The sequence below is a fragment of the Agelaius phoeniceus genome, chromosome 3, assembly GCF_051311805.1.
Source record: "Agelaius phoeniceus isolate bAgePho1 chromosome 3, bAgePho1.hap1, whole genome shotgun sequence".
NCBI lineage: Eukaryota > Metazoa > Chordata > Aves > Passeriformes > Icteridae > Agelaius > Agelaius phoeniceus.
In genome coordinates, this window is record NC_135267.1 from 54,536,022 (window position 1) to 54,556,770 (window position 20,749).

The window sequence follows — 20,749 nt, forward strand, 5'->3', positions numbered from 1 at the left end:
TTACCTTCTTCCTTTGGAGACTGTATGCTCATTTCTAATGCTGGTGCCATGAAATACTTTTCTTATGTTTTCAATTATGTTTTCATCAATATAACTGTAGTCATGTTCTTCTTCCTCATCCTCTTCTGCCTCATAGTTTCTTGCTAGGCCTGAAAAATTAGCAAAAAATAACTCTAAGGAAATGGAAGACTCTGCCCTTGGCCTGGAGAAGAAAAATTGTACAATTCAAAAAGACAACCATAAAAGCAAAGAAAACAATGTTCTCTTCACTTTCACATTTTTCAGAGATCCTAAATGACTTGCTCAATTTTCTGAACAGTATCTGTGACAGAATAAGAATGAAAATGAGCTGAGCACTTTACAAGGGTGTCTTCACTCAAGACTATTTCAGTTTTTTGCATAGGCTTGTACCTCTAAGCTGACCACTTCCTGCTATCTATGCATGAATAACTTTAAAGTTTATTGAGAAGTTTAGCTGGTGTAATCACTTGCAGCATAAAAGCTGGCAGATAAAATTATCTGACCATATCAAGAGAAGAGCAGTCCCCCTGCCATGAGTTGCATGTACCATCCTTACCACAGATGTGCTCCCATGTCACTGTCATATTTTCTCAAAAATCTCTTTGCCCAGGATTCTTCTCCTGGGAAGCTGAGAAGCCTCAGAGAAAAATGAAAACAATAATCATCTGATTCACTTCTCCTGTGTTTTACTGGTTTGGAATGTGGTTTGGAGATTGTTTATCCAACATGTGAATTGTTTTGTCTTAATGACCAATCATGGTTAGGTTGTGTCGGGACTCTGGAAGGAATCACAAGTTTTCATCATTCTTTGTAGCCTTCTGTCTGTATCCTTTCTTTATTCTTTAGTATAGTTTAGTATAGCATAATATAATAATAAATTAGCCTTCTAAGAACATGGAGTGAGATTCATCATTTCCTCCCATCGATGGGGCCCCTGAAAATACCACACTCCCATGCTTTTGTGTTTCATTGACTGACAAGAGGAGCCCTGCAGCTAGAGAACCATGGTGTTACTTTGGGATTTCCTGGAGCCAGAACCCCCCAGTTGCTTCTTATTTTGAAGGTGATATAGCAGAGACACGGAGTGGAGAATGGCATGAGGTTAAAATGAATGGTTTTGAAGTTCATTTCTTTACATCCACCTAGACTGGTCTGAAGCATCACTGAGGACAAACCTTTCAGAAAGCAGCAATGTTTTCCCACAAGAGCAGAGATCCTCACTGGAGGCCTCTTAGCAGCTCCAGCACTGTGGAGGGCTTTACTCTGCATCTGGGAACTGTAACAACTTCACTTTGCAGGTCACAGTGGCTCTGGCTGCTGCCAGGAGGCCCCAGGGTCTCATCCCCTGCTTGGGTGCTCCACCACTTCCCTGAGGCTAGAGGAAGCTCTGCAAGACATGTGGGACCACTGAACTGATGAAACTAAACTCCATATGGTGTTTAATGTCCATGAGTGCCCCATTTCACCCTCAGAGCCACCCCATCCCTTAGCCCAGCCTGTGGTGGCAATAGAACCAACTAGAGCTGAGATGATGGTGGTGATACCATCACAGACCCACTGCCAAGGCAAATCATCCTTAGAGTTTATAAGGAAGTCTCATAGGTCATGGAGCTGAGGATACTGTGTTTTTAAAGCCAAACCTTTCACTTGAAATTGCAAACCAGTGTGCAACACTGTTGTGGGTATATGTGTTGATTAATTTTCTAGGGCACTACTGAAACAACCTATCAGAGCATACTATCTGACCTCCCAGCAAGCCATATTTGTTAAACAGATTCTTCTTTATGAAACCAGAATTCTCCCAGTCTTACACTTTCAACCACTGTGTGTCCCTTCAACAAGAGAATAACTCTATAATTTTCCAGCAGTCTCCAAATCCCACTTGTGCTCCTCTTGAGACTCTCCATGACTGAGTCAGCCAGTCTGACTGAGACTGAAAACTGGATAATAGTAATTTCTTTCTGAAGGTGCGATCCTTTCCTTTATAGGTTTTCTAAGGCTGAAAATAAATATGAGGGTAATCAAGTATCTGTCTGGCTACACCAGTGCAGAGTTTATCACAGACCTATATCGCCACAAGTCCCCCACTGCTGAATTAGCAAAGTATTTCCAGATCTAGGCATCAAAAGGACAAAGAATCTCAAAACAAAACCCCAAACATATGATTAGAAATGCATGGAATATCTCCCATGTGGCCACTATCTTGTTAATAAACATTTCCGAGTTTGTAGTTCATTTGCAATTTGGCTGGGTTTGATATCACTAAAAGCAAACTAATGAATAAAACAAGCACTGAAAGAATCAGCTAATCCCTGTGATTCAGTGAGGGAAATATTGTTTGTGCACTTAGACTTGCTAATACGGATATAAGGTACAGATTGCTCATGGATGGCATAGCCAGGCTTTCTTCTTTCCCAAACACATGTAAACACATTGATACACTTCTAAGCAAGACAGCTCAAGGAGAAAGAATGTTGATGTCATCAGGCCAGACTAAATCACAGCTGTCCCCAGTCCCAAACCTGTTCAGAGTTCCTTTTGAAATAAATATATTTACACTTCAATAAAGCATTAAGAAATTAATGAGACAAGCTGAACAGTCCAAGGGGGATTCTGAACCCTGAAATCAATGCAATTTTCTTCTCTGTTTGAAAAAACAATCTATTAGCCTCAACACTGAATTACCGAATGAGATAGGCCATCTCAGTCTGCCAAGGAAACAAGGCTTATGTCATTGTGCTGTCCATCCATCCATCAATATCCTCAGTACTTTTACAAGTTTATTTCTGCCAATTTCAGTCAGATTTGAAAAGGGGACAGAAGTCTCACAGTGGTTACTAAAGCTAGAGCTGAATTAGTTCCTCTATTGAAAGAGAAGCATGCAGAACACAGCTGTTATCCACTCCATTTGGCAGCAGACAGCAGGATAAATCAGTGTGTGCATATTGGTTGGCCACTCAACACACACATAGCTCCAGACCTGCTCTTTTTCTTTTGATAGGAGCACTGCAAGGAGAGTTTTGGTTATTATCAGGAAAGACAGAGAGGAGTAGGGGACAACAGTCCTGAATGCTTATTAAATAAAATTTCATTAATTCTGCTCTTCCTGGAACAATTTGTGTAATTATATTTGCCTTTATAGTGGAAGGCTGGTGTTCTGCAGACTAAAACTTTCCATTAATTTCACTTGTATCTTTGAGTGAGTAGGATAAATTGGCTTTTTCTCAGAATATGCTTGCTGTTTTTCACAAATTTCAAGGTCAGAAATGGTTGTCATAAGTTTCCATTTTGCCCTTCTTCAAAAGGTAGGCAACACAAATGACCCAACTCATCAAGACCAAGCTAGAGGCCCCAGCTCATGTACATGTACAACTCTGCACACCTGAATGCCTCTAGCTGTGTGACCATAACACAGTTTTATAGCTATGGTAAATATTTCAGATCAGTTTTAACTCTGCATAAATTAACACTCAATCACACAGCATTTATTGTTTACTTATGCCTAACTTGAAAAAAGTAGCTGTGAAATATTCTGCACAATAATGTTATGAACTCAACATGGTAGAACCACATCCTTATTTCTGCACATCACTTAAGTGAAAATGCACAGAACCAAAGGTATACGCATAAACCAAGCATTTTTATGAGCAGCAGCATTTTATTTGCTGTGAGCCTGGTTCTGATGCTCCTCAGTGCTAATGAGAACTAATTCCTTAGGGAGTGCTGCTGAAAGCCGATCAGTGTTAGAAGAATCAGAGCCCATAAAACTAATGGACTGTTCCTTGAGCTGATATCCATCAACCATGACTTCATGGGATGATGTAGCATATCTTTAAAAACTGTTATGTGCCACAATCAAAATATTTCACATAAACTGTAGGGTTGCATTTAATGTATGGGTAATATTTATCTTCCTCTAGAATCTCCTAAGCTAATGTTTGGAAAAGATTAGTCTGAATTCCTTTAAAAGAATCTTAAATTTCCTGAAATAGACAACTGTTGATGTCTTTCACTGTCCTTTTACTTTAAAATGTTCTTCTTTGTCAGTTTTTTTTCTGGTCTGTTTTGCTGGTTTTATTGAAGTTTTTGAGATCTAGTTTCCACCGTTTCACTACTGCCTCATATAAAATAAATCCCCAGTGTAACAACAACTCTTGCAGATGAGAAATGGTTGCCACAAGTTTTAAACAGTCTCATATTTCTTGCCTCAAAATAAGTTCCTGCAAGAGGATGCAGAGTGGGGCTCAGGGGACCATCAGAGACGTTCAAGGGCTGCTCTGTGCAGGACTGGGGGAGCAGAGCCAGCAGCACTGCCAGAGAGTGGGAAAGGGCACTCACATGAATTAAACCTTTGGTTTAACCACATATTATGCTGTCATACCTCCTCCTTGCAACCGCCTAAGCTCCTGCCTGAAATCTCTGAATATTACTGCAATTAAAATAAGTCATATCTAATAAACCAGTGAAATTAGAGGGATTCAGAGCCTGTGCTTTCTTCTCCCTGCTGTAAAACAAGTTAGAGTTTGGTTGAGAGTAAAGCTGATTGAAAACATTTCAACATCATTTACTAAAGTGTACTCACATCCTAAAAAATGGTATGATCTCCATATTTTAAGTAATTTTCTTGCCTTTTTTTAAACTTACCTCAGAAGATGTGTCAGCTAAGGATAAATCCTGTGTTTACAGATGAAAACACTTTTTTTTTTTTTTAAGAAAATTACATGACCATGGGAGCCAAAGAATCTAATATCAGTATTTCCCTAATCAAAGACCAAGCTGAGTGGGAAGCTGGAGGGAGTTGTCACACACAAATACAGGAAAGGATTCTTAATTCATATTGTTTATTCCCATGCACCTAGTTTAGAACACTAGTACAAAATCCCTGTGATCATCAAAAAAAAAGCAGCTTTTATTTTTTTAAAATAATTCATAATTCTACATTTTGATTTAAGTTTTTGGGGTCATTACGTTTAATTCATATTAATATTTGTTTTAGAGCAGAGTGCCATAGTCAAAGTATTGTCTTCACTAATAGGACAGCAAGCTACAGGGGCAGAAGTTTCTTGAACCATCTTTGAAAATTTAGTAGATATATGTGCATCCTAAAGCACGAATGGAAGGCCCAATCCTCTTTTTTTTTTTCCTCCAGCCCACCAGCCTCCTAAATCAAGTGCCTAAAGACAGAATATATAAATATCTTCTCTAAAATATCCTGACATGAATGAACAAAATCAGCATAAACACTGTTTTGTTGCAGACTGTAACTATTCCAGAAACCTATGCCATGAACAAGAAGATTATGTAATGTTCTAGAAACTCTACTTAGAATAAATTTCAAGGATAAAGAAAAACTGATACAGCAGATTTCTGATGAGAGTTATTATCCTGCAGATATTGCTACCATTTTTAATTAATTCAACCTTAGTCAAATATAAGAAAATAAGATAATATCTTCAGTGGCCTATTCAGGTTTAATTGCAACAGAAGAAGAAGGTTCCATTTCTTAGAAGCAAAGATAATAAATCCTATCTTTATTAACATGAACTCTGTAAAGAAAGTCAACAGAGGCTTTAAAATGGAGGAAAAAACGTTGTTTTTCTTTTTGGAACTATCTGGCCTTTGGTAAGAAATAGAAATTTTTTCTGTAACTAGGGGGGTTTTTGAGAGTACAGATTCAACATCCTTATTAGGAATTTGAAACAGGTTGGTGCTTTGGAGGGTGGCTTAACATTCATCAGTAGAAGTTTAAAGATTAGTCAGTGAATGGTGCATTTCCTCCCACTCAAAACCTACAGGAGTGTGTCTGTGTTATTAGTCTTGACATATTTTCTAATCCATTATCTTTTGAATTAGCAGAGCAGAGTACACCCTCTGGAACAGGCAAGCCTGCTGCATGCAGCAGTGGACTCATGGGGATTCCTTGGCTGGCCAGGAAGAACTGTTCCATAATCTAATCTGCTCTCCTGTATAATTCTGCAATTATCTTTTAATCAAGCCAAATAATTTTGGACTATACTAACATATAACTTTCAGGAAAAATTTTAGCTTTTATTTGTGTATGTCAGAGTACAATCCATCACTGTTCTTTGGACTGGGTTACATCTGCCTAGCTCAAACTCACACTTTACTCCAATTTGGACAGAGTTTGTAAAGGGATATACTCTAAGGCAATTAAACAGGAAGCAATTTCCTAGTCTTGCAAAAGAAGTATCATTATGATACTACTTCATGATTTTCAGTGTGCATACTAAGAGAGGTACTAGGAACAAAACGACAACTGACAACTAAAAGAGGTACTCAGCAACAAAAGCTATCCTGTATCTGGTGTTCCATGAATAGCCTAAGACAACAGAGTGAAGAGGATGAACTTCAAATTAACTAATTGAAATTTTAATGAGAAATGAGCCAGGAGACCTGTGACTGATGGGCTTTTGAATCAGATACATGTCTAAGAGCTCAGATGCACAGGAAGAGTTAGTGCTGTAAATGTTTGCAGTACCAGTCATGCAAGCCTTCAGCAGTCCTAACACCACTTTTTTTCTCTAATACTCTTGATCATACACCTGAAGCTACCTGGAAGCTACCTGCAAAGCACATGTCTCCAGCCATAAATTCATGGAATAACACAGGAAAAAATAAGCCTGACTGATAGCTAAAGTTTAAAAAAAATATGTCTACTAGAAGCAGGAGGAGTTAAGTCATCAGTTTACCATGACTAATGATGGTCTCAGCCAGAAGAAAAGTAAACTGCTTTCTCTGAAGGGATGTCACAGCAAATATTAGGATCTTGATGCAATGAGTGCCAAAGGAAATAGAACAAGAACAATAGAGAAAAGATATTTTCAAACCTGAAAAAGGCCCTAGAAAAAGCATTCTTCTCAATTAGATTGTTTCAGAATTAAGAGCAAGTGAAGAATTGGCTAAGAAAAATAGAATTGTGCTAGAAGCTGAAAAATCACAGTAAAAATCAAGGGCTTTTGGAGATTATAAAAAAGGGTTATCAATGACATATAAATAAGGCTTAATGGGGTGGACAAAAGACAAATGCTATTATCTCTGTATGAATAAAGAGAGAGAAGGCAGACAGACTTCAAGCAGGGCAGATGGGACAGTCAGTGATATTGCAGCATTTCACCATGGTGCTGAAACATGTTCAGCAGAAGGTCCAAACCTGGAACTGTTGCAAAAAGTCCAGGTCCAGGACCACAAACTGCATGAGCTAACACACAGCATGAAGGAGAAGGAAGAAATCTTGCTGGTATCGTGGCTAACAGAAGCAGCTTTCTTGCCTAGGGACATGTGAAGAATCCTCTGAGAGTTTCTGGGTCAAGATTTAATGGAGAGACCAATATGAGTGGTGCTGTGGGTGCCTGCTACAGACACAGTGATTCATTAATGGAGCAGTAGATGGGAAAGAGCTTCCTTTAGTAAGTTTTCAATGGGAGGAGCAGCTGAGATGGTTGTGCTGCCATCCAAAAGGACCTGAATAGGTGGGAGAACTGGGCAGAGAGGACTTTCATGAAGTTCAGTGGAAGAAAATGCAAGGCCTGGGAAGGAACAACTGGAAAACAGCTTTGCCCAGGAAAACATTGGGGTCCTGGAAGACAAGCTGACCATGCTCCAGCAATGTGTCTTTGTGGCAAAGTGGTCCAACACTTCCTGGGCTGCATTAGGCAAAGTGGTGCCAGCAGAGATCCTTGTCCCCCGATCAACACTGGTGAGAGCATACCTAGAGTGTTGGGTCCAGATCTGGGCTCCCAGTACAAGAGGGACATGGATATTCTGGAGCAAGTCCAGCAGAGGGTCATGAAGGTGATCAAGCACCTGAAGCATCTGAAATAGAAGGAGAGGCTGAGAGGGCTGAGGCTGTTCAGCCTGGTGAAGAGAAGGCTCAGGGAAGATGTTATCACTGGGCATCAGTACCTGATGGGAAGATAGGAAGAAGATGGAGACAGACACTTCCCAGACACTTCCAGCTATAAAAGAAACACAAGAAGTAACAAATACCTTCACAGTAGAAAAACAGAAAGACCAAGTGACCTCCCAGTCCTTTTATTGAGCTGAAGCTTTAGTAACAGTGGCTCCATACCACTTTTCTCAGTCAATGGAGCTCAGCTTAGAAACTGCTGTACAATTCCTGTAACAGGCACAGGAAGTGACTCTATGACTTCATTTTTTGCACAAACTGAGAAGCTGTGTTCAGAAAAATATTTGAAGACTCTTCACCATAAAGGCACTTTGAGACTTTAACCTGTGTCACATTTCTTGTCTGTGAGGAGTCTAGGCCAATAGAGTTAAGCACCTACTCAAGCACTGACTTTTGTGCTTGTCAATAAGCCAGTCCTCAGAATAAATTTTATGTCTGCCTTCTTTCTCAAAGAGACACTGGTCACATTTTCTTCAGGTGTGTTCCCTCTGTGTCCCATGTCTGCCTCACCCCACAGAGACTAACCCAGGCAAGTGACCCAATTAATCCCTGTAGCATGGACAATGGTTTTCAAAGTCAAGCCTCAGTGATTTACAGGAAGTGTCCTTAACAAGAAATGAGTACCATATCAACCCATGTTGGTATTCTTTTTGTTTTGTGGGATTTAAACTGAGGATACTGTCCTTTGTACCTGCTGACATGTAAGCTTCACCATTTACCCCTATAAAATCTAATCAAATCATTAAACAGTGACAAAACAAAGCCTGAAAAGAGATTTTTCAAAGCCACAAAATAACAAATCTGGAATTTTATTTAGACGCTGCCAGGCACCAAAATATTGTGCTGGTTTTGGCAGAATTAATTGTATTCATAGTGACAAGTACAGGGCAGTTTTGGATTTGTGCTGAACACAGGGTGGATAATATGGAGATTTTTTTTTATGTGCAAGGGCTTTTTTTATGAGCAGGGCTTGCACAGATCCAAGAGCTTTTCTGCTTCTCATACTGCCATGGCTGGCAAGGGAAATTGGAGTTTGGGACAGGTGACCCAAACTGACCAAAGGGATAGAAGGAGGAAGGAGGGGACATTTGGAGTGATCGAGTTTGTCTTCCCAAATCACTGTTACATGAGATGAGGCCCTGCTGTCCTGGAGATGGCTGAACACCTGCCTGCCCATGGGAAGCCTTGAATTAATTCCTTGTTTTTCTTTGTTTGTGTGAGTGTTTTTTGCTTTCCCTATCTTTCTCTCAACCCACAAGTTTTCTGGCTTTTCCCCTTCCAATTCTCCCCCCATCCTGCTGGTGGGGGAGTGAGCAAGCAGCTGTGTGAGGCTTGGTCACTGGCAGGGGTTAAACCACATCACTTTCAATAATCAGTCCCCAAATAATCAATTTCCACACCAATAAGGATTAGTGAATATTTAGCATGGCACTGTAATTCTTGTCCAGAAAATTGGTTTATGTAGCTTTTAGAAGTTTCAATACACATAGTTTCAAATAGACAATTCTTTTTAAGAGTCTTGCACACTGAATGACAAGAAAAAAAAGAGGAACTTCATAAGAAGTTCTTCTATTGATATCAATTATCAGTTAACAAATGCTGTGAGGATGAATACTCATGCTTTAGTCTTCAAAATGTTCCAGTGTTCTAATTAATGTGATTTTTTCATATCTCAAATATAACCTGTGACCGAGAGATTAATGAAATAATTTTTTAGTATTAACTGCCAAGTTGAAATACATAAAATAAATTTGGATTTGTCCTCTCATGATTTAGCCTTTCAACTTCAGTATGGTTCATATCTGAAAAAGGAAAAACTTGAAAGATAAGTAGAAGAACTAGCCTTCTATCAAAATTATGGGAAATACAAACAATAGAGAAAAATTTAAAAAAAATTATTGGTCGAGGATTTTGCTCAGTATTATTATGTTCTTCAAAATACAAAAATATGAGTTGAAGGCATCTCTATATCTTTAATGTAAACAGCTTTCTCATCTTAAAATACTTTGGGATAGGTATTTTTTTAATAACAGATTACGTGTATGCGTCACTGTAAAGCAAAAGGACAGCACATGTTTTTCAGTCTTCTGTTCCTAAAAACCACTGAATATTCATGCTGCAGTGTCAGACAGAGTTTAATACCATGCTGCTGCTGAGAGCCTGGATGAATTTGCCTTATGGCATTTATGGAGGAAGAACAGAAAGGTTCCCTTTTCATCCCCCTTTGACTAAGCCACAGATTCCAAGTGAAATCACACAAGATACTCCTGTATGACAAATTTTCATTAGGGCTGAGGTTAAGCTTTGTTGTATTAATAGCTCAAACCATAAAGCTTTACTGACCTTTAGTCACAGCGGTTTCCACTAGTGTAGCTTTCCCAGTCATGTCCTTATTCTCACAATGCACCAAATCTTTTTGACAACTAACTTGCAATTCCAAAACAGCAGCATCTTGATCTGAGCACAATTTCCTGGTGGTGTCTATGTAGAAATTCTGAAATTAGATAGAATAGTACATTAACTTTCCATGTAAATTGGTATTCCAAACTGATGTGACATGCAAGAGCAATACTTCGGATTATTTCTGAGAGTTTTAACTACAGATTTTTCTGTTTGTCAAAGTCATCGATGACATTTACCACAGAGCTTGTCTTTCAGGCATGTATATCACAAAATAACATGACCAGGAGGCACTCTAGGTGAAGAGATTACCTCTAAAACACATCTCCAATCTTTCTTTTCCTTTTTATATTTTGGCTATATGGTGTCACACAAGCAAAAGGAGATTTATGTATCCCTTTTGGTTGATTCAGATTACTTTCTGATTAACTATTTTTATTGTATCGATTGTTCATTTAATGTGTTCTGTTATATATTATATCACAAACTCATATAAAGTCTGACATTTCAATTACATTCACCCAGTAGCATTCACAGCATAGTATAGTTAGATGATGGGAACATACAATTATGACGTTATTAATTATAGTTTTATTACACTGGAAAAAGTAAGTTAGATGGCTGCAATATTTGCATCCCTTGAAATTCAAGCTTCATATACACCTTTCCATAATTATGTTGTTTTTTTTTTAATTTCGAGGTATTTATATCATAAATACTTTCAGTTGAATACATATTTTTAGCTGTGTAAGTAACAGTCAATTAAAAGTGTCAAAAATATATCTTTGGTGAAGCTCTACAGTAGCTGCAATGTAGGTACAGACCAATTGCAATAATTATACCAGAGTATATATTTTAGGAAGTAATCAGTATGGATTTTCCATTCAAAATTGAATGCAGATTTTTTTTCTTAGCAATGACAAAGCCCATCCTATTCAGAGAGATAAGGCCAAGCTGGTAAATCTGACAGTAGCTACACAGTAATAGGATCTGATCTTTTCAGAATCAACCCACAATTTGCGAAGGCGCAACACAAGCCCACATTTTCCAACAACTTGCCCTTTTTGAAAAAAGATATCAGCTAGCAACAAAAGAATTCACTGGGAATCAAAATAGAAAATTTGGAAGAGTAAATTAAGAAAAACAGAAAAGGATGAAATCTATAAAACATAGGGATGACTTTGCCCAGTGGGTGGGTCACAACACTGCACAAGTGTAATACCCTTAGTTTTCAATTAGAGGAATCTCTGGTACTTTTTTCCCTTTTCTTAAAAAACCCCCGCAGGATCAATCTACAGGAGTCAGTTGAGTTGCAGTATTCAATGCATATTTTTGCTCTACAGGCTGTACAAGGCTGAGGAGTGCTTGCCTTGGTTGCAAAAGAACCTCTGAGGTCCAGCAAAGCTGTAAGCAGTGCTGTAATTCACAAAATACTCAGGGCATGTAAAAAAGAAATTCAGCTAAGAAATACTTTGCCAAGAGGACAGAAATGTCAGAAGAAATTCTTCACAGCAGAGGGTTTAACTTTCTTTCACCAGGAGGGCATGGCTTTTCTTTCATCTCCTTTTCTTGATCTTCAGCACCTAAACATGCCTGTGTACCCACCTGCTTGTTGCCAGACTGTCCCAATTATATGAACACTGATTTTATAAGCAGTTCTTGAGAAATGTCCACCTTTTGCTTTGGGAAAATAAATGCCTAAATAACCATGTTTCAGAGCTGCCACCAAACTAGTCCCATCCTTGGTGTCAGTCATACCTCTTTATTGCAATTAAAGGTCTTGGGAAGGGTAGGGTAATTATTATTCATAGGCAGATTGGTCCTGTGTTCCAGTTGTTTGGCATAATTAGCACAAAGTGAAAGCTTTCACTTAATGGTCAGCTTTAGGAAGGATGGAACCTTAATTTAAACTGTAGACATAAAAAAAAGGTATTAAAAAAGAAAAAGTGAATTCTCTTATTTTCTACTCAGCTCCTTACTTTGCTATTAATACTAGCAATCAATGCGATGTATGAGTATGTTGAGTTTATTTATTTTGCATTGCCATAACTAATTAAAAACAGGCCTTGATATTGAAATAGAAAGATAGCCTCATTAAGAAAAATGTATCTGGAATCTGTGCTAATCTTATAATTCATCAGCAAAACCACATGCTGTGAAAAAATAGTTACCTGGGGCACCTTGTAAACAAATTAAAATATGCAAAACTCAAACATTTAAAAACAAATAGGATTACAGAAAATGAACTGTCACATCACTTTATGCTGAAATCTGATAGCATTTTAACATCCTTAATAGCACTATAGATAGTAATTATACTACAGACCAACAAAGATGAGTTGCTTTTTAAAAACTATGTAACAGAGAAGTCTTACAGTTGTCTTTCAAATACCTGGCAAACTTAATAGCCCAGAATTTCTATCTAGGCAGAGTCATTGTTCCACTAATTTAAAAAAGTCAGGATATCAGCCATGATTTTCAATAGTTACTGCCAGAAAAAACATTAATTCAATTAAAAACTCATAATCTGAGCTGCAGTCATTTGTTATAAAAGACTACTCATGAGGAAACCCCAAATCTCAGCATTTGGAAAATAAAACCAACATCTAGTTGTGCACGAACTAAAAATTTTACAGAAATTACTAAGAATTTCCCATTACATCTTCAAGTTTGCTTGTGGTCCAGGAACAACGCAGGAGTCAAAGCATAAATCTGTAAAGGTAAATTAGTCTTAATACACACGGTCCTTCTCAGGAAAAAGGAGGTGTTACATCAAAAAAGTGTGAGAGCTAAGGTGAGAACTAAAGGGCTGGAGATGCATCATTTTAGTAAGAACAGAAGTGTCAGAATTCAGCAGAAGCTGTAAATGAGTGCAGTGTTTGTCAAAGGTGCACAAACAAAACACTGTAGAGGCAAACTGAGTTTCAGGGCAAGGGGCTTGAATTAGTTTCCCTTTTCCCCTTAAACACCTGAAGAGTTTAATGCACTGCATCTGTGTGTGTACATGAGCTCTCTTCTGCAAGCAAGGCTTCCCTCTGCTTGTCTGCTCCAGAAGCTATGAAATCTGACAATAGTTCTTATCAGTGGCACTGCCCAAATAGTGTTCTTTTCCCTATCTACAGCCACAGTTGCACAAAACCTGTCCCCAAAATGCTGATATCTCCTGCAACATAAGTGTTTGCTCACATCTTTCTCTCACAGCTCCAAGCTGTGTTCTCCTCCAACTTAAAAAATTTGGGCTATCAACAATTGTATCCATGTAAATATTTTTTTCATTATGGTGTCAAATTGTTCTCTAAACTCATTCACATTTCTGTTATCAGTATCATGTGGCAATGAGTTCCAGAGTTTATTTCTGCTCTGGAATTTACTTTGGGTTCTGAGGTTTCTTTTTACTGCCCTAACTCTTTTATTAATTTTCTCCTGTCATTCAGATTTTTAGTCTTTTTCTCGAGTCACCTCTTCTTTAGGTAGAAGAGTTTTTGGAAGGTCTTTAATCTTTCCCCTTCCAGGAGTTAAATTGTAACTCATAATGCAGTGACTCTGGAAATTCCTACTCCTTTGCAAGATGCAACCCAAAAATACTGAAGGCAATCCCTGTCCCACACAGGCTTCAGACAGCAGTATTTGGTCACAAATTCTCAATCAGCCCATAAAATAGCACAGAAGTTCTTACAAAAAACACTCCCAAACCCTAACCAACCAAAAAACCCACCAAAAAACCCACCAAACACAACAATAACAAAACCATAAATCAAAAAAACAATAACCCCCACCCTCTTCTAACTCTGGAGGTGTCCAGCAAAATTATTGTAATCACTGAGATAAAACAGAAGAAGAAGCTCTTACAGCAAGTAAGAAAAAAGTATTTTAAATCCAGTTACAAAAAAAAGAAAATAATTCATGTTCATAATACACATTTTTGTTTGGTTGCCTTTTTTTTTTAAGGAAAGAACACTTCAACAGCATCTAGAACATTCACTGTAAGGAAGGAAACATTTGTTTAAAGTACATAAAAATATTTGGAAGCAAATATGATACCAATAGCTGTCACAATCTCTGAAAATGTGGTGAGAGATATAGTGCCATAAACCAATCTGACAAAATTATGCTTTCCAGACTGAAAGTCAAGCTGTTAGGTGATTACAAATGACTCAAGTGAAGAGGAGTAGTCATTTGCTGGAGCAATCAGTGCTGGACATGGCACTACACCTTTGGAGTACATTATTACAAGTCACCCATGCTGGTAGATACAGAACATAAACCTTTTACTGCAATCTTTAAAAACAACTTGGAGTGGCAGTATTTACAGCCATCAGAAACCCAAGCCAAAGCTCCAGATACGTATTTATTGCTTTGGCATTAACTGCATGGGTATATTTATCTCTAAAATGCTTAATTGCTGCCTGTACCTTTCCACCAGAATAAAAAGATATATACATGGAATGAAAGTGTGATGAATGATTTCTCTCTCCAAACAGAGACAAAAAAGACAATTTATCCCCACAAGCTGCATATGACAGTTCTGTAAGAGACTGACACAGCACTCTATTCACCAGGAAGCCCAACTCAGGCTGGATGAAGTTTTAGTTTTAAATAGTTTGCAGAGTATTTCAAGGGAATTGTGAGAGAGGGTGGTAGAGAGAGACACATCATTATTCATAGCTGCTGATTTATAAAGAAGACTTCATGAACTTCAGAACCTACAGAATTACAACCTACCTATATGATTTTGCTCCCACAGTCATTATATCTCCATGACTTTATGCAGGGACAGTTTGAAACTACAGTGGGTCAGAAAACAGTCGCAGATTTTGTTTCCCATGTAGTATCAGCCAGAGTAAATGCTATCACAGCCAGAGCCTTAGATCATCCTGAGTCACAGATCCGAATTACTTTTGGGTTGGAAGAGCACACATTGGAGTACATTCTGGAGTAACTACACTGGTCAGATTTACACCAATGCTCATCATCAGGTGATCCTCCCTCTATTCCACCCTGGTGGAACCCCACCCAGGGTACTGCATCTAACTCTGGGGCACACAACATAAGAAGAGCATTGATCTGCTGGAGTGGGTCCAGAGGAGGGCCACAAACACGATCTGGAGCACATTTCCTATGAAAATTGGCTGAGAGAACTGGGCTTGTTCAGCCTGAGGAAGAGAAGGCTCCGAGGACACCTTCTGGCAGCTTTCCAGTACCTAAAGGGAGCTTACAGTAAAGAAGATGAGGGGCTGTTTATCAGGTAGCATAGTGATAGGACAAAGGGAGTGGTTTTAAGCTGAAAGTCAGTAGGTTTAGATTAGATTTTAGGAAGAAATTATTTTCTGTGAGGGTGTGAGGCACTGGCACAGTTTGCCTAGGGAATTGTAGGTGCCCCATCCCTGGAAGTGTTCAAGGCCATGTTGGATGGGACTTTGAGCAACCTGGTCCAAGGGAAGGTGTCCCAGACCATGGCAGGGGTTGAAGCTAGCTGATCTTCAGGGCTTCTTCCAACCCCAACCATTCTATGATTCTATGAAAATATATTTCACCTACTGTCTGACTAAAAATCTGAATGGGTGCTCTTACCTAACAGATGGGGAACACAAATTTGAATAATGGGTCCACACACATGGGAACTGCTGACATGTCTCAAAATCTGTATTATTATGGCAGACAATTAAGATTGATTTATTCCACTTGAAAAGAAACAATTACCTTTTGATTATTATTCACTTGTATCCCAAGGTAGCCTTCTTGTATGATCTATTGGCAAGCCAACTTACCTTGCACATCAAGGTAATTTTTGCAAGGGCACAGTGTATCCATAGCAAAGGGTACTGACAAGGGTCTATGATTTTGCAGCAAAGAATTTTAACAGTCTTTCCCATTGCACTGATTCCAGTACATGGTATCAAGTCTTCATTTTCCACAGTCCACTGGAGTGTGGAAAAGGAGAAGAGCTAGTTAGAAGATACTTCAGAAAGGCCATGGGCAATAAAGAGGGTCCTCATTTAGTCTTATTAATATACAGGATGGGAGCACTTTGGAGAATTATTATTTGCCTGCAGGACTCATAAGGTACTATAAACTGCAGATTAACAATATTGAGAAAGAAGGGGTCAAGGTTATATCGTTTCAAAGACAGAAGCAAAATTGTATTAATTTGTGAGTTATTGTCTGCCTAAAAGAGGCAAAAACCACATGATAAAATTAAGTTTTGTGATCCAGATTCAGGTGCCTAATAAATTTCTTCCTGACAAGGTATTTCCTCTACATACCAACAATATCACAATTAATTAGACTTTCATTGTCAGTAGTCTGGGTTTTATCATAGAATCATAGAATAGTTTGGTCTGGAAAAGACCTTAAGGACCATCTAATTCCACCCACACTGCCATGGGCAGGGACACCTTCCACTGGACCAGGTTGCTTCTGGTTCTTTTCCCAAAGGTTAAAAAGGAGAAAAATATATTAAAAAAATCATTCTTGATTGTAGGCTAATGCTACTGTAGGCACATTCTAAGGGTTCAAACACTGTATTTAAACTCTTATGTTTTCCTGATAGTAGGGACAGGATGAGTTAATCCCTGTTCAGGATTTGTGTAAGAATACTTGGATATAAAACCAAAACAAACCAGAGCAGAAAGCCGTGTTCCAGCCGGATCCATTCCGACAAAAACAAAAGAAAATGATGTGCCAAGCCGATTGGTCTTGGCGAAACCAGCGGCACCGCGCCGTGCCCGACACGCCATTTGTCTGTGAGCTGGGACAACCGATGACATAGAAGGAATGACACAAAAACCCACGATAAAAGGAGTAAGTGGGAAGCAGGAGGCGGGCACCGCTAGGGGGCTCCGCATCCCGGCACATCCCGGCGCATCCCGGCACATCCCGGCGCATCCCGGCGCATCCCGGCGCATCCCGGCGCATCCCGGCGCATCCCGGCGCTCGGCCGAGCGCTGCCCGCGGAACGCGCTGCCGGGACCGCCTGGCATCCCAACTCTCTTCGACAAAGACTTCTCCTTCTGGTCCACCCCTCTCCCCCCGTTTGAAACGACGCACAATAAGTTTCTGGGGCCACGGAGAGAGAAAACAAGGCTTGATCAGATTTGATGATTTTTTGGGATGCAATGTAGTGAAACATTAAGATCTTGTAATTCATTTAACTGGCTGCGGTTTAATAATTGAGGTGGGGGTGGCAGGGAATAACAAACAGAGGGGAAAAAGGGATCCAGCTGATAGAACGACCTTTAAAAAAGGCTGTTGTACATGAACCAGTACGTGCTTTCTTAGGAGATTTTGTGAGGGTTTTAAGGAGGTAAGGAATACTGCCACTCTTCACTGACAGTTCCCACAGTTCAGGTAAATTTTCTGCAGCAAATGGAAACAAACTAAGTTGCATTATGTAATCAATAAAAAACCAACTAGAGTGTTTTTCTATTGCATTCCACAGAAATTCTTTGCTTGCTCTGAAAATTCAGGGTCCCGAGATTTTAGTTCTCAATCCAATGGCTTTCATGTACTCATTCACTGCTCACAGTGTTTGTTTAATCATTTGTTGAATGAGATCTTCTTCTCCCCCCCAGATTTTCCCAGAATAGTACTGATTGTGTCTCAAGAGACTTTAGAATTGAGTTTTGCTACCAAAGATCTTTTATATCTCTGAGTAACTGAAGCTGTCAGCCCCTTTTTCCCAGATATTTTTCACTTGCTCTGTCCGTGTACAAGCAAAAGAGAACAGAAAAGGATGTTGGGCACCCTTGAGTGGCCTGGGACGAAGCAATGCTGTATTAGCCAGCACAAAATCACCAGTCTTACACCTTGGGCTTAGTGTTAGAAATCAAAAAGGCTATTTAAAAATCTTTTAGCAATAGTTCAAATGCAAAATACAGAGCTGCATAATGCTCTCCCAGCTCCATCTCTTCCCTCTTCTCTCCTTGCTAAATACATAAAGGGGGAGTGCTTGATCCCCAGTGCCTCAGAGCAGAGAATAGTTTTTTCATCTTTACTATAATGTGGATGATAATATTACATTTATTTTTGCAGTGATGTCTTTATGTTGAGGTTTGGCTTTTTTCCTGAGTACTTAGTCTTAAACAGCACTTTGTCTCTTCAATACACCATGCAGTGAAAGAAAAGTATTATTTTCTGCATTTTACATGCTGGTAAAGCAAAATGTACTCTTTTCCACGTTGCAAAAGTGGGTAGGAACTGGTGAGATGCCACCAGCTGTCACCTTTCTATACACCCTGAGCTCTTCACCAGCCTGCCTTCTCTGCTATCAGGCACAGAAATTTCAGCCACACTTGTGAGCTCTTAGCTAAAAAATTAGGCTTGGGCTGTTTCAGATTGGGCAATGAAAGTTAATATCAGCTTGTGGAAATCCTGGTTTCCATGGCACTTACAACAGTCCTGAAAGGAAGCAAGAAATGATCCCATAGTTTCATAGTGTGTCTAATGCTTTACCCCAAGGCTGGCTTTGCTTTTCTCCTGGGCTACCCACCCACTAAACAGGGAAGTTCTTGGGAGGAAAAAAGTAACACCTGAAGACCTAAATTAAGGAGGCCTACTTCTGTATTGCAAATGTACCTCACCTTGGCAAACTGAACTGCTTGTTTGTTCAAAGATTATGAAATGTTGAATTTTGTGCTATCACCACTTAAGCAGAATATATGGATTCTTTTCATTTGTCTTTAATGGAACATTAACTGAAAACATAATTACAAGGGACAGATAATTTGGCAGGTTTGCCAAACTGCAGATGGAATATACTCAACAGACTGAAATCTGAAGGCTGAAAATGATGTGAATATAAGTGCAGTTTAGTGTGTGGAAAATTTGAACTGAAACTAAATGAAAAGAAGAATGAAATTTCCTGTAACTCCTGGCACAGGACTCCAAAGGAGGTAGCTTACCCTGCACTGTTGTTCTATCTGTCTCCCCTCAGTCCTCAGATCTTCTCTGTCCCTGAATATTTAAATTATGTCCACACTGGTTCAGGTCAAAATACATCTCACAGAGTACTTTTGCTTCACCATTGCCTTAAGCAGACACCAAGGAAGAGTAAGAACAGAGCAAGTCAGGACCTGTTACACCCAAATACACTCTCAGCCTCTTACTATTTTCGGCTCAGGGAATTTCCTGAGTTTGACGTGGTTTGTTTCTTAGTAACACTCAAAGGGTGTCTCTTCCAAGTATTTGTCCAGTCTCCCCTTGAACTCCTGATCTGCTTCCAGCCTTGTTCTGACTCCCCTTATTCTGAATGTATCCTGCCCATTTCCTCTAATTGTGGTCCTGCAGAGACTGGGGCTGAGGTGGGGGTGGAGAAGAGTGGGGGAGTGAAATTTTTAAAATTAATTCCTTTCATGTTCTTACTGCTGTGCTGGCCTTCCTAGCGTAAGTCTGCAAGTCCAGCTGCAGAACTCATCCTCTACTTCTTCTTTCTGCTAGACAGAAACCTCTGTGTGCAGCAGACATCAGCCTGGGGAAAGCAGCAGGACACTGAGTTGGTAGGAATTAAATGCTTCAGACTGGATTCAGTCCGCAGACCCTGGGTGCAAATCTGCACTCACTCCCTGTAATTTGAAAGCATTATTCTGGATTTGCTCAGTCATGGCTGAATTCAGCATCAGGCTTCTTGTTTTTCAAAATCATCTGTTTTCCAGGCCACAGCAGGGAATGTAGCAGCAGGAGTGAAAGGAAAATGGGTTATTTTATTAGCAAAATGCATTGCTATTCTAACAGGTATTTCTGCAACGTTTCAATTCCTTCAAGAATTTTGCCTTCACACACACATACACACATATAAATGTACACAGAGATATGAGTATATAAATATTTCAACTTGCCCACTAGAAGCCAGCCTGTTTTTCAGAAAGAAACTATTCTGCCCCATTTTCCACTTCCTTTTTTATTCTTTATTCTCTGACATAATTTCAAAAAGTCCTGACAATTAATTCCCTTGCAGCTGTGCTGAACTGCACACCAGTGGTTAGCAAACCCAGCCAAGTCACAGGGGTCTTTGGTTTATTGGCAACACTGAATCACATCCTGTAAAGGATCTGGATTTTTTTCTCATCAGAAAGGATCTTTACATCCTGATACTTTTGGCAAATTGGGAAGTACACACCTGTCAGAAAAAAAATTCACTTCTGATTACAAATACTTACCAAAACTGTTAAAAGAAGACTTTTTGATCTGTTTCTGGCTGTTGGCATTTTAGACTTTGAACTTCCTCAATTCATTACAGGAAGAAAAAATTAAGGTAAAGAAAGGCTTTCAAATCCATTTACTCCTGGATATCAAAATGAAACTGTGTGATACCATGTGCCCACTTCTGCCTGTGGCTCCCACCCTCCCCTGTACCACCCTCCCTCCTTGGCACTGACTCCACTGGAGGTCTGAGTTCCCTCCCAG

General features: G+C 39.3%; 1 protein-coding gene across 2 annotated transcripts in view; it reads right to left on the minus strand.

The window, feature by feature from the left end:
- THEMIS (thymocyte selection associated) overlaps window positions 1-20,749 on the minus strand; it is a 71,903-nt gene continuing 51,154 nt past the window's right edge. Inside the window, exons 5-7 of one of the 2 annotated variants that reach the window (XM_077175273.1) lie at window positions 10,292-10,442; window positions 4,403-4,440; window positions 1-120 (exon numbers count right to left, since the gene is read on the minus strand). In XM_077175273.1, the coding sequence (XP_077031388.1) occupies window positions 1-120; window positions 4,403-4,440; window positions 10,292-10,442 (309 nt within the window). Of the gene's footprint in view, window positions 150-4,402; window positions 4,441-10,291; window positions 10,443-20,749 lie in introns of both variants that reach the window. The other variant, XM_054629449.2, reaches the window with a different exon arrangement.